The sequence below is a fragment of the Typopeltis vanoorti genome, chromosome 5, assembly GCF_054136105.1.
Source record: "Typopeltis vanoorti isolate ZY-2024b chromosome 5, IOZ_Tvanoo_1.0, whole genome shotgun sequence".
NCBI classification, from domain to species: Eukaryota; Metazoa; Arthropoda; class Arachnida; order Uropygi; family Thelyphonidae; genus Typopeltis; species Typopeltis vanoorti.
This window is the reverse complement of record NC_143553.1, coordinates 46,910,798-46,923,699: the sequence shown is the minus strand read 5'-3', so window position 1 is coordinate 46,923,699 and position 12,902 is coordinate 46,910,798. Positions and strand designations below refer to the sequence as shown.

The 12,902-nt window shown below is 36.6% G+C and overlaps 1 protein-coding gene across 4 annotated transcripts in view; it reads left to right on the top strand.

The window, feature by feature from the left end:
• The window catches only part of LOC150106358 (protein regulator of cytokinesis 1-like), a 203,418-nt gene that overhangs the window by 56,057 nt on the left and 134,459 nt on the right, over nucleotides 1–12,902 (top strand). For all 4 annotated transcript variants that reach the window (XM_090392398.1, XM_090392399.1, XM_090392397.1 and 1 more), the window contains exon 6: nucleotides 5,427–5,571. In XM_090392398.1, the coding sequence (XP_090248524.1) occupies nucleotides 5,427–5,571 (145 nt within the window). The remainder of the gene's footprint in view (nucleotides 1–5,426; nucleotides 5,572–12,902) is intronic.

Genomic DNA, 12,902 nt, shown 5'->3' with positions numbered 1-12,902 from the left:
CACATTCCTTCATAATGTGATCCATATAGATAATGAATAACAGAGGGGATAATGTACATCCTTGTCTCACACCAGATTTAACATTAAACCATCTTCCTGTACTTCCTTCAATTCTAACTGCTGACTCACAACTCAAATAAAGACTAAGTATTGCTTGATATAATGCCCCATTGACACCATATAACTGCAGCGTATTGAATAGCTTCTCTCTTGGCACCTTGTCATATGCCTTTTCCAAATCGACAAAACTTAAATACGGATCTTTGTTATATTCCCATGCTTTCTCGACTATTTGTCGTAAAGTGAAGATCTGATCCTGACAGCCTCTATTTGGCCTGAATCCAGCTTGTTCTTCACCAAGCTTTTCTTCCACAATTCTTCTCAACCGTTTCTCAAGTATACTTGCATAGATCTTGCCAGGAACACTCAGTAGGGAAATACCTCTGTAATTCTCACATTCAGTTTTATTTCCCTTTTTATATATGGATACTATGAGAGCTCTACTCCAATCATCGGGAATTCGTCCTTCTGTCCAGGCTTTCTGAACTATGCAGTGCAGCCACTGTAAGACTCTTATACCACCATACTTCAGCATTTCTGGTCGAATATCATCTACTCCTGCTGCCTTTCCACATTTCAAGCTTTTAATAGCTTTTTCTACTTCAAGTATGGATATGTATTCCTGACTGCATGCCTGGTCAGTGTTTTTTATCACTGTGCTGTCATCACTGCTTGTTTCATTTAGCAGTTTTTCAAAGTAATTACTCCATACTTCAAGGATATCTTTTTCTCCTGTTTTCATTTCACCTTTATCATCTCTAATTCCTTTTACAGCACTCCTTCCTCCATTCCTAAGCTTCTTCAACTACCTCCAGAATATTTTGCCACCTTCTTGATATTTATTTTCTATATTCTTGCCAAAGTCCTCCCATGACTTTTGTTTAGCTAGTTTTACACACTGTTTATACACTGTTTATTCTGTAAGAGTAAAAGCTGACTTATTTGCCAGGAACTTTTGATATGCTTTCTTCTTTTCCTTCACTGCCTCTTTAACTTCCTGTGTCCACCAGGGAGTTCTGATTTTTTTATCCTTGCACACAACCTCACCACATGCCTCTCTGGCAGAATCAATCAATGTTTCCTTCAGAGTTTGCCACTGAATCTCAAGGTTTGATTCCTGTTCTCAAACTCTTTCATTTTCTTTTCAATAATATTTCTGTATTTTAGTCTACAGTTCACATCTGAGAGCTGCTCAACTTTTATTCACTTTAAAACTTTCTTACATGTTATTCTTTTCAATATGAAATTCAATTTTATCCTGCTCAAGACTAAATAGTGATCACTTCCAATTTCAAATCCTCTGTACACTCTGGTGTCCTGCACCAGGGAGAAAACATCACTATCAACAATAACATAGTCAATGAGACTTTTCTTATTCCTAGCCTCTTCTCTCCATGTGAATTTGTGCACATTTTATGTTGGAACATGGTGTTAGCAATAACCAGTCCATGTCCTGAGCAGAAATCCAACAGATATTTGCCATTATTATTAGCTTTGCTCTTTTCTCCAAATTTTCCCAAAATATTTTGGTATGTCTCACAATCATTTCCTACTCTACTATTTAGATCCCCAACAAGGACCAACTTTTCCTTTTTCATTGTGTCAGTTGCTTTTTCTAAAGCCTCAAAAAATTTGTCCACTTCTACCTTAGTAGAACCTTCTGTGGGACCATAGGCACAAATAAGTCTCATTGTCCAGTTCCAGTAATTTTTTAATTATTCAACATAAAAATTTCACTAATGAAATCACTTTCTCATTTCATTGGTAATGTGGTTAAAGATGTTAATGCGAAAGTTCACTGAATGGAAAATACAGCCTGTGACAATCCCATTTAATTTTGGTAGATCAATCTCTTATTCAAAATGATGAAAAGACAGTGTTCTTTGTCCACCTTATAATATGCAATGCAGAAATGTTTTGCTGTTAATTTTTCACAAGATACTTTTCAAACATTTATTTTCAGTCCTTTATCAGCTTCTGCAAGCAGTTCACTATGGAAAAGGAAAAGAACAATTGTTTACCCTTCCTAGACACCTTAGTCACACGCCTGCCTAATGATACACTTACCTTCACCGTATACAGAAAACCCACACACACAGGCAGATACATTCACAAACTCTCCCACCACCACCCCTCTCAACAATATGGCATTATTAAAACTCTTACTAAGAGAGCCCACAATCTTTGTTCCAGTGGAACCGCCCTCACTAATGAGCTTAACCACATACACAGCACTTTCCTCTCCAATGGCTACAGCGATCACAGTATCAAAAAAATAATCAACTCCTCCCCCATTCCCCTTCCTTCTCGTCAACAAGATTTTAAAAATGCCATCACCATACCCTACATCTGTGGCACATCTGAAAAAATAGCCAAGATACTAAAACAGTACAATCTACACACAGCATATAAGCCCCACCGCAAACTGGCTACCCTTATCCGTTCTACGAAAGATCAGCTCCCTCCTCTCTCTCTGCCTGGAGTTTACAAAGTACCCTGTTCCTGTAAGCTGGCGTACTTTGGACAGACAGGCAGATCAGCATCCATCCGTCTGGAGGAAGACAAGTCTTCAAACACAACTATGGCCATTCAGGCTTGGCTGACCATGTTTTGGATACTACCCACAGAGTATCATGGAAGAAAACCACCATGCTCCACCACAGCAAATTCAAGAAAGAGAGACTTTTCTTAGAAGCAGCAGCAGCTCTCAAAAACCAACCAAATCTCAATAAATATGGTTGCATTAAGCTTCCGAAGATTTGGGAAACACTCGTCACCAGAGTTCCCACCTTACATTCCAGGCCACCTACTACTGCCCTTAGAGGGCGCTCTACCTAGATAGGACTTTAGTGTCACCCACGTGGTTGGGCTTAGTATTGTTTGTTATTTGTGCATATGTTACATTAATTGTTTTTGTAATCCCCGTAGATGTCCTAGTGACCAGGACGAAATATAGGAAGTATTAAATTCTATTTTAATTCTTTTTGAGTGTTGTAAAAAATCCATTAAGCCTCCAACATGATGTCCTCACAGCACTTAAGCCTCTACACATGTATTGACATTGTTAGCATCCAGGAATGTATTAGCCAAGCTAATCTCAGATGGTATGGTCACTTAAACAGAGAATATTAAAGGAATGATTAGCAAAACAAGTGTTCTCTGCCAGGTTGTCAGGAAGAAGACTCAGAGGAAGACCAAGATATAGGTGGATTGATACAGTAAAAAGTGCCTTAGAAGACAGAAATGAAATCTGATAATGTTGGGGTCTTGACAGGTAACAGGTTGATTTGGGGGAAAATTTTAGATATAAAGTTAGTAATGTGTCCTTTTTTCTTATGTTCAGCCCATTCACAAGATGTTGGTTAATCAACCTTATGGTACCTTAGCACTGTATATGATTGTGGGTTGGGAATGGAGGATTTTGTTTTTTAAGTACTGTATATTGTATTCATTGGGAAACACAACAGGCAGAAGACTGTTCCACAATAAAGCAGTTGCAGGGATGAAGGAAGAGAAACTTGTTCTGTGGATTTCAAGGTGCACTGTTAAGTGACGTTGAGCAGCAGCTGCACATGTTCCAGCGAGCTTGGTACTGAGTTTGTTAATTATTGATGCTATTTCAGATGAACATTTCCCATGGAGATATTTGTAGAATATACATATTGCAGAAACCAAATGTCTGTACGAAAGTGGTGGATTGGGTTAAGGATTTTGAGGCTGCTTTTAGGGGCTCCACCCCCATATGTGAGAGCAGTATTCAATAGCTCGGCAGATTTGTGATGTGTATACTGTTGAATAAAAAATATTTATTGCTGAAAACTCACCTTAAACTGCCCAGCATTCCTCTCTAAACAGGAATAAAACTTGTTTTATTATAAAAATCAAAGGCAATATAATGTAAGAGGGCTGTTCAATAAGTAATAAGACTAATTTTACTGTCACGAAACCACTCATCACAATATTAATTTCTGTGGAATAAAGAAATGTTGCTGTCTGTATCAACAAAAGAGGTTGATAGATGGTGTATACGGCTGATGTGCCAGTGTCACGTGACTAAATGCAAGCTTGTTTCGGCGCACCTACGAGCTGCGATCAGTCGTCAAAATGGAAGCGTCCTTGGAACAGCGTTATGCGATTAAATTTTGTGTACGTTTGCAAAAATCGGTATCGGACACTTTTAACATCATACACGAAGCTTTCCACGATGAAGCAATGTCGAGGGCAAGTGTTTTTCGCTGGCATAAAACTTTTAAGGAAGGCAAAATGTGGAAGATCTTGAACGTGAGGGAAGACCTTCAACGTCCATCACAGAGACAATGATAAACACAGCAGCGATTATCATCAAGGAGGATCGCAGAATTACAGTATGCCAGCTGCATGTTGTCCTGAATATTTCTGTGGGAAGTGTTCACTCAATCATGGCTGAACATTTAGGACTGAAACGTGTTTGTGCCCGATGGATTCCCAAACTCTTGACACTGGAGCAAATGCAGCATCAAGTGGATGTTTGGAAAGAAAGACTGGAACAAGAAGGCGACAACTTCTTAAAACACATCATTACAGCAGATGAAGCTTGGTTGTATCACTCTGACCCTACAATGAAACAACAAAGCAGTGAATGGAAGCATCCATCTTCGCCTACCCCCAAGAAAGCAAAAACTGTAAAATCGGCTGGTAAAGTTATGACCATAATGTTTTTTTGACTACAAAGGCATTGTTTACCAACAAGCTTAGAACCCAGGAATACTGTAAATGGCTCATACTATGCGGATGTTTTTCGGACAATGGTACAGCACGTCAAAAGGAAGCGTCCATTGCTGAAGAATGGCTTCTTATTGCACCACGATAATGCAAGGCCACATATTGCTGGTTGTGTAGCGGATGTTTTGCAGAACAACAACACAGATATCTTACCACACCCTCTATACAGTCCTGATCTTGCACCGTGCGATTTCTGGCTGTTTCCTCACTCAAGAAACCACTAAGAGGCTGCCATTTCGAAAGCAACAAAGCATGTGTAAAAGATGTGGAGGTGGTTTTGAAAGAACTCTCAAAAAACGGACTTTCACATGTGTTTAAGAAGTGGACACAACGTTGGGACAAATGCATCGCGTCTCGCAGTAGTTACTTCGAAAAAGACCATGTAAATGATGACAGATTAAAGGTAATCTGTTTTCTGTATAAATATAGTCTTATAACTTATTGAACAGTCTACGTATATTTAGTTATTTTAGTATCTCTAGCAAATATTTTAGAACATCATGAAACATTGGCAAATAATTATTTCAATTTTTTAAATTTTATTTGATAATTGTTCTAAATATCTTAGAGATTAAAATTGTTTTCAATTTCTTTCAAAATTTTAGTTGAAACAGGAAATACAACATTGTGAGGTATTAAAAAAACAAAATATCAAAATGTTCATCGACAAAATGAAGAATGAGCTTGCTTTCTGGTGGAAGACCTGCTGCATCGGAGAAGAAGAAAAAACATTCAAGGCTGTTGAGGATGGTATGTATATAATTTTTTTTGTATAGCTTTTTATAATTTATAAAACTATATAAATTTATATTTAAATATGTATATAATTTTTATTTTTTCAGAAAGCCAACTGGCTTTTATTTATATATATATATATATATATATATTTGTTCAACCATTTATCATAATGGGGCACCAAGAGTTGTATACAAAGTTGCTTGTCACGAGGTCAGGACTATATGGGGGATGATGGAATTGTTCCCAACTGAAGGTGGTGAGAAGTTGATGTGTTATGCCGGCCGAGTGTGGGCAGGCGTTATCATGAATCAAAACAACGCCCCTGGTAAGCATGCCACGTCGTTTATTCTGGATCGCACAATGTAGTTTCTTAATGGTTTGGCAGTACATACTCGCATTGATTGTGGAGCTTTGATCCAAGAAATCTACCAGCAAACCTTGTCTGTCCCAAAACACATGATTTTCCAAATAGTAACTGTTTTCTTCAATTTTGTCTTCACTGGTGATGAGGTGTGCCTTTGCTCCATGGACTGTTGTTTGGATTAGCGGTTGCGTGCGACAATCAAGTCTCGTCCCCAGTGACAAGTCTGCTCAGGAAAGCATTGCCATCCTCATGGTAGCATGTCAAGAATTCCAACGCACTGCCCAGCCGATTCGCTTTGTGTTGTTCTGTAAGCAACTTCGGCACCCAGCGTGCATATTGGACTATAAGAGTATTAGTAATGAATCAAAATACTTGTGTCCAAATAAGTCGTACATTTTGTTGATCCCCTGTTTGAAAAAATTACCTTGGGTAATCAATCATTTCATATCGGCGATTGACTGACAGCCAATCCTCACCCTTAGCAATCTTCAAAAAGCTAGTGGTAATATCTCTTGCCTACTCCCTTTTTGAAATAAATAAAGCGATAGAGTATTTATTAGCATGCAGTCAATAAATTTCTTCTAAATGAATTTCTCATTTGTCTCTAACACTTTCATTTTCATCTTTTAACTCGCCATCATCTACATCAAGGATCATGCCTTCCTTGAGGCTTTTTCCTGCTATTAGAGCATCAGTCACTGTTTTGCTACCCTGTTTCAGATTCTAAAAGACCGTAGTCAGTTAAACATATTGGGTCTAAGATTAGTTATCAGTATTCAACACTATCATCATCAAATTCCTGACATTTTTCCTCAAGGGGTGTACAGGATATGATAGTACTACATGAAAAATTTACATCATTACTAACTTCCTATCTACATTTTGATTAAAAATCAATCTATTGCCTGTCAAGGCTCCAACATTGTCATATCTTATATTTCTATCTTCTAAGGCAGGGCTCAGCAACCGCGGGCTGCATGCTGCCCAAACTTACATTTTTGGCAGCCCATAAAAGGTTGACAATACTTACATGGCATGTGGCCCATTGTTGAATTATTTAAATAATACATTTTATAATATGAATAATATATTAAAAATAATTTTATACCTATACTTTGCCATGCAACTTGGCACGAATCAACCTTCTGAGTCATCACGAGTGGGGATAACAAAGGCGACTTCATCCGACGACAACAGAGATTTTGACGCACTTTTGCAGTCGTGTTCTCAGGTCCATCTTTTAATATAATTCAGTAATTCAATAACATCAACTATTATTTTCATAGGATATATATTTGTTATAAAAATTTCAAAAATGAGTTCAAGAAAACGTAAAATTGCAGATGAAGGAAAAAGATTTAATGATGGATGGAACAGCAATTACTTTATTGAAAATGGGGGTAAGCCCCTTTGTCTTTTTTTGTCATAAAAGTGTTGCTGTTATGAAAGAAAATAATATCAGAGGTCATTACAAGAATGTCGTACTTTATCTCGTACTATAAATAGTTCCGTGTTTTTTAAGATTGATATAATAAAAATTTATAACTTATGCATTTTTTCACTCACTATTTTCTCTTAATTAAACACTTGCGGTCCGATTATTAAAAATAAAAGTTGAATGCAGCCCACGAGTCTGAAAACATTGCCGACCCCCTGTTCTAAGGCACTTTTTACCATATCAATCCACCTATATCTTGGTCTTCCTCTGAGTCTTCTTCCTGGCAAAAAACACATTCCTGGATGCTGACAATTTTAAGTTCTTTGATAATATACTTGTTTTTAATATGATATTGTCATCGATACCATCTGTTCATGTAATAATCTTTCTCAGGACTCATATCTGCAGTCTCTAGTCTTTGGTCAAGTGTTATACTCAGATCCATTAGTTAAAACTGGTTTGAATACTATCTTGTATAGAGCTAATTAAGTGTTTTGACTAATTTCTTTCTTATTCCATATGAATTTATTCAATTGACTTCCCACGATACCAGCTTTGCTGATTCTGTTGTCTATTTCTATATTTAGTTTACCATCTTCAGTAAAAATTGTGCCTAAGTAGCTGAAATGTTTTACTTGTTCCACAGGTTCTCCATTCACAACACAGTTGACATTTTCAATGATTCTGCCTATTTTCATTGTCTTTGTCTTTTTATTGCTGACCTTCATACCATATCTATTACAACAGCTATTCAATTTAGTCAGAGAATCTTGCAGACTTGTAGCGGATTTATTTAGAAGTATAACATCATCCGCATAAAGCAAAGAGCTGACATTAACATCTCCAATTTTGATATCAGGTTTAATACCACTCTCCTTCATAATCTGATCCATATAGATAATTAATAACAAAGAGAATAATGTACATCCTTGTCTCACACCAGATTTAACATTAAACCACCTTCCTGAACTTGCTTCAATTCTAACTGCTGACTTACAACTCAAATAAAGACAAAGCATTGCTTGATATAATGCCCTATTGACACCATATAACTGTAGCGAACTGAATAGCTTCTTTCTTGGCACCTTGTCATATGTCTTTTATAGATCAACAAAACTTAAATACGGATCTTTGTTATATTCCCATGACTTCTCGACTATTTGTCGTAAAGTGAAGTTCTGATCCTGACAGCCTCTATTTGGCCTAAATCCAGCGTATTCTTCACCAAGCTTTTCTTCCACAATTCTTCTCAACCGTTTCACAAGTATACTTGCATAGATCTTGCCAGGAACACTCAGTAGGGAAATACCTCTGTAATTCTCACATTCAGTTTTATTTCCCTTTTTATATATGGTTACTATTAGAGCTCTACTCCAATCATCAGAAATTTGTTCCTCTGTCCAGGCTTTCTGAACTATGTACTGCAGCCACTTTAAGACTTTTATACCACCATACTTGAGGTGGCATTTCTGGTCGAATGTCATCTACTCCTGCTGTCTTTCCACATTTCAAGCCTTTGACTTTTTTTACTTCAAGTATAGATATGTATTCCTGACTGTATGCTTGTTGAGTGTGTTTTTTACCACAGTGCTGTCATCACTGCTTGTTTCATTTAGCAATTTTTCGAAGTAATTACTCCATACTTCAAGGATATCTTTTTCTCCCATTTTCATGTCACCTTTATCATCTCTAACTTCTTTTATAGCACTTTTTCCTCCATTTCTAAGCTTCTTCAACAACCTCCAGAATATTTTGCCACCTTCTTGATATTTATTTTCTATGTTCTTGCCAAAGTCCTCCCATGATTTTTGTTTAGCTAGTTTTACAAAGTGTTTATCTTTCTTACATTTGTTTCTGTATTCTCTAAGAGTACAAATTGATTTATTTGGCAGGAACTTTTGTTATGCTTTCTTCTTTTCCTTCACTGCCTCTTTAACTTCCTGTGTCTGCCATGGAGTTCTGATTTTTCTATCCTTGCAGACAACCTCACCACAAGACTCTCTGGCTGAATCATCAGAGTTTTCTTCAAGGCTTGCCACTGAAACTGCAAGGTTTGATTCCTGTTCTCAAACTCTTTCATTTTTTTTTTCAATAATCTTTTGTGTATTTTAGTCTATAGTTCACATCTGAGAGCTTCTCAACTTTTATTCGCTTTAAAATTTTCTTACATGTAATTCTTTTCAATATGAAATTCAATTTTATCCTGCTCAAGACTAAATAATGATAATTTCGAATTTAAAATCCTCTGTACACTGGTGTTCTGCACCAGAGAGAAAACATCACTATCAACAATAACATAGTCAGTGAGACTTTTTTATTTCTTGCCTCTTCTCTCCATGTGAATTTGTGCACATTTTTATGTTGGAACATGGTGTTAATAATAACCAGTACATGTCCTGAGCAGAAATCCAACAGGTATTTGCCATTATTATTAGCTTTGCTCTTTTTTCCAAATTTTCCCAAAATATTTTTGTATGTCTGACAATCATTTCCTACTGTGCTATTTAGATCCCCCAACAAGGACCAACTTTTCCTTTTTCATTATGTCAGTTGCTTTCTCTAAAGCCTCAAAAAATTCTTCCACTTCTACCTTAGTAGAACTTTCTGTGGGACCATAGGCACAAACAAGTCTCATTGTCCAGTTCCCCATTCTCATATTTGCCCACATTACTCTACTTGAGACTGCCTGCCATTCAAGAAGATTAGCCTCATATTTAGTGTTGAATACTATGGCTACTCCTTTTCCTTGATTGTCATTGCCTTTATATAGCATTTTGTATTTATTTCTCAGAAAGATCTCGCCAGTTTTTGTCTTATTTTTGTTTCAGTCATCACCCCTATTATGTCGATCTGGTACTTATCTAATTCTTCAACTAGCTTCATTTCTTTGCCATTCAGGCTTCTTATGTTGATAGTACTGATCTTTAACTCTGCTGATATCGAGTTGGGGTGTGTTTTCAGATTTGTTCCAGTAGCTGACTTTTCGCTGCTCGCCCTGGTTCCCTGGTGAAAACAACGGGGGCCTTGTTTAATTAGGCGATGCCGCAGCCGGCATGAAATTTTGTCATGTTTTACCATCATTTTGTATATTGGTTTAAGCCAATAGGAATACAATTTGTTCGGCTAAATCCCAAATTGCCAGCCCATCCTCGTTCGTTCAGATACCCAACAGGGTCCACTATGAGAAGGTGAGGATTGGACAAAAGCCCTGGTCAGTTCTCTGCATTCCTTTAAAGGCTATGTGGAGGTCTCATCTCACTTTGACCCTTAAGCACCCCACTATATTATATATTTCTCAATAATAAAAATTAAACACAAAGTTGGACTGGATGATGATGTGATTGTATATGTAGGTATCTTCCAGTGCGTGTAAGCTTTCTGTAAATAGATAAAGATCCATCTGAAAGGCAGGTGACTAATGTGTCAAGAAATGGTAAACAGTTATTTGATTCTTTTTCTACTGTGAAGGTGGATTTTGGGGTGTTGGCTGTTTTGGTAGGTGACAAATGCATCCAAATTATCTTGTCCATGGGGCCAGATGGCAAACACATCATCTACATAGCATAACCACACTTGTGGCTTGTATGTAGCTGTGGTTAGTACTTTGTTTTCGAAGTGTTCCATGTAAAAATTTGCTAACGGGTGAGAGTGGGGGGGGGGAACCCATAGCAGTACCATTAATCTGTTTATAGAATTTTCCTACCCATGTAAAGTAACCTGCATTCATGGTAAATTTCAATAATTCAAAAATATCCGGGGGAAATTTAGAATTTAGGGGTCGTTATAGATCTGAAAGATTATTTTTTGAGTCAGCAATGGCTTTGAATAATTCTCCTAACCTTAACAATTATGATTGCATTAATTTGCCAAAAATTTTGGGAGACGGTTATCCTAAGAGAAATGCTATTTTTTATTGTCAAATAGGTGTTTTTTTTTTTTTTCTCCCTGTTAGAGGGAACCAAAAATAGGACTTTAGATCTTTTGTCCTTAGCAATTATATTGTTTCACTCACTTACTGTCGCGTGTACAATTGTGTTGTGCTCTGATGATGCTGAGTAAAGTCAGCGAAATATTAGCAGTTAATAAAATATCTCTTTGATGTGTGGTATTAATACCGTGAAAAATAAGTCATGAATAACCGTCAACACCTAAGCTTATCTGTTATATAACATTTTGTATTTATTGCTCAGAAAGATCTCACCACTTCTTGTCTTTTTTTTTTTCTTTCAGTCACCCCTATTATATCAATCTCTACTTGTCCAATTCCACTTTTTGTCTTTTTTTTTTCTTTCAGTCACCCCTATTATGTCCATCTCTACGTATCCAATTCCTCAGCTAGCTCCGTTTCTTTGCCATTCAGGCTTCTTATGTTGATAGTACCAATCTTCAATTCTGGTGATATCGAGTTAGGGTGTGTTTTCAGATTTGTTCCAGTAGCTGACTTTTCACTGTTCACATTGGTTCCCTGGTGAAAACAAAGGGGGGCCTTGTTTAACCAGGCGACGCCTCAGCTGGCATGAAATTCTGTCATGTACTATCATTTAATATTGTGATTTAAGCCAATAAGAATACAATTTGGTCAGCTAAATTCCAAATTGCCAGTCCATCCTCATTTGTTCATTATTCAGGTAGATGTCTCACAGGGTGCACCACGAGAAGGTGAGGATTGGACATTAGGTCAGAAGCCCTGGTCGGTTCTCCCTGTTACTTTAAAGGTTATGTGGAGGTCTCCTCTCAGTTATACAGCTTTGACCTTTAAGCACCCCTATTCAGCACTAATAATGTAAATTTGTTTCCTACTATAGTAATTTACCATTTATCCATAGCAAGAAATTGATTTTTTATTTTATTTTATTTTTTTTTTGCTTGCAGAATTATAGGATCATTAGTTTGATTAAATGGTGCATGTTCTGCAGGGATGCAACACTCCTGCTATAATGTATGCTTTTCACATTGTCAAATTATATTATCACTGAATGAAAAACGATTTTGTCAAAATAACTTCCTCCCAAGCAAAACAAAATAAGGTTACAATTAGATGCCTTCTGCAGAGGGGGAAGAGAATCACAACATATTCTAAACAAAAATGTTTCATATTGCTGTATATAGTTTTGTGTTGTTTCTAAGTTGGTTATTTTCCTGAACTGTTTATTCCTTACTTGCTTTCAATCAAATGGAGAATTATAACAACCTCTCCCCCTCTCAAATAATAATAATAATGTTGATAAAACTCCAAATTTCTTTTATCCTCTCTTAAAATGAAATTAGAGTAAACAGACATTAGCACCCAATCTTCTATGAAAATTTCACTTAGTCCATCTGTTTTCTTTTAAACAGTTAAGAGGAAAAATAAAGATTATCAATAATTTTAAAGGTGACCAATCATTATTATATTCAATTTTTTTGAATGAACTTTTTTATTGTCAAAATCTTTTCCCCATCATCTGGTTAGGGTACCCATCATGTTTAAGAGTATTCCCTATAGATTACTGGCTTTCCCTATAGATTGCTCTGAATAGGAGTACTTTAATTTGAAACACC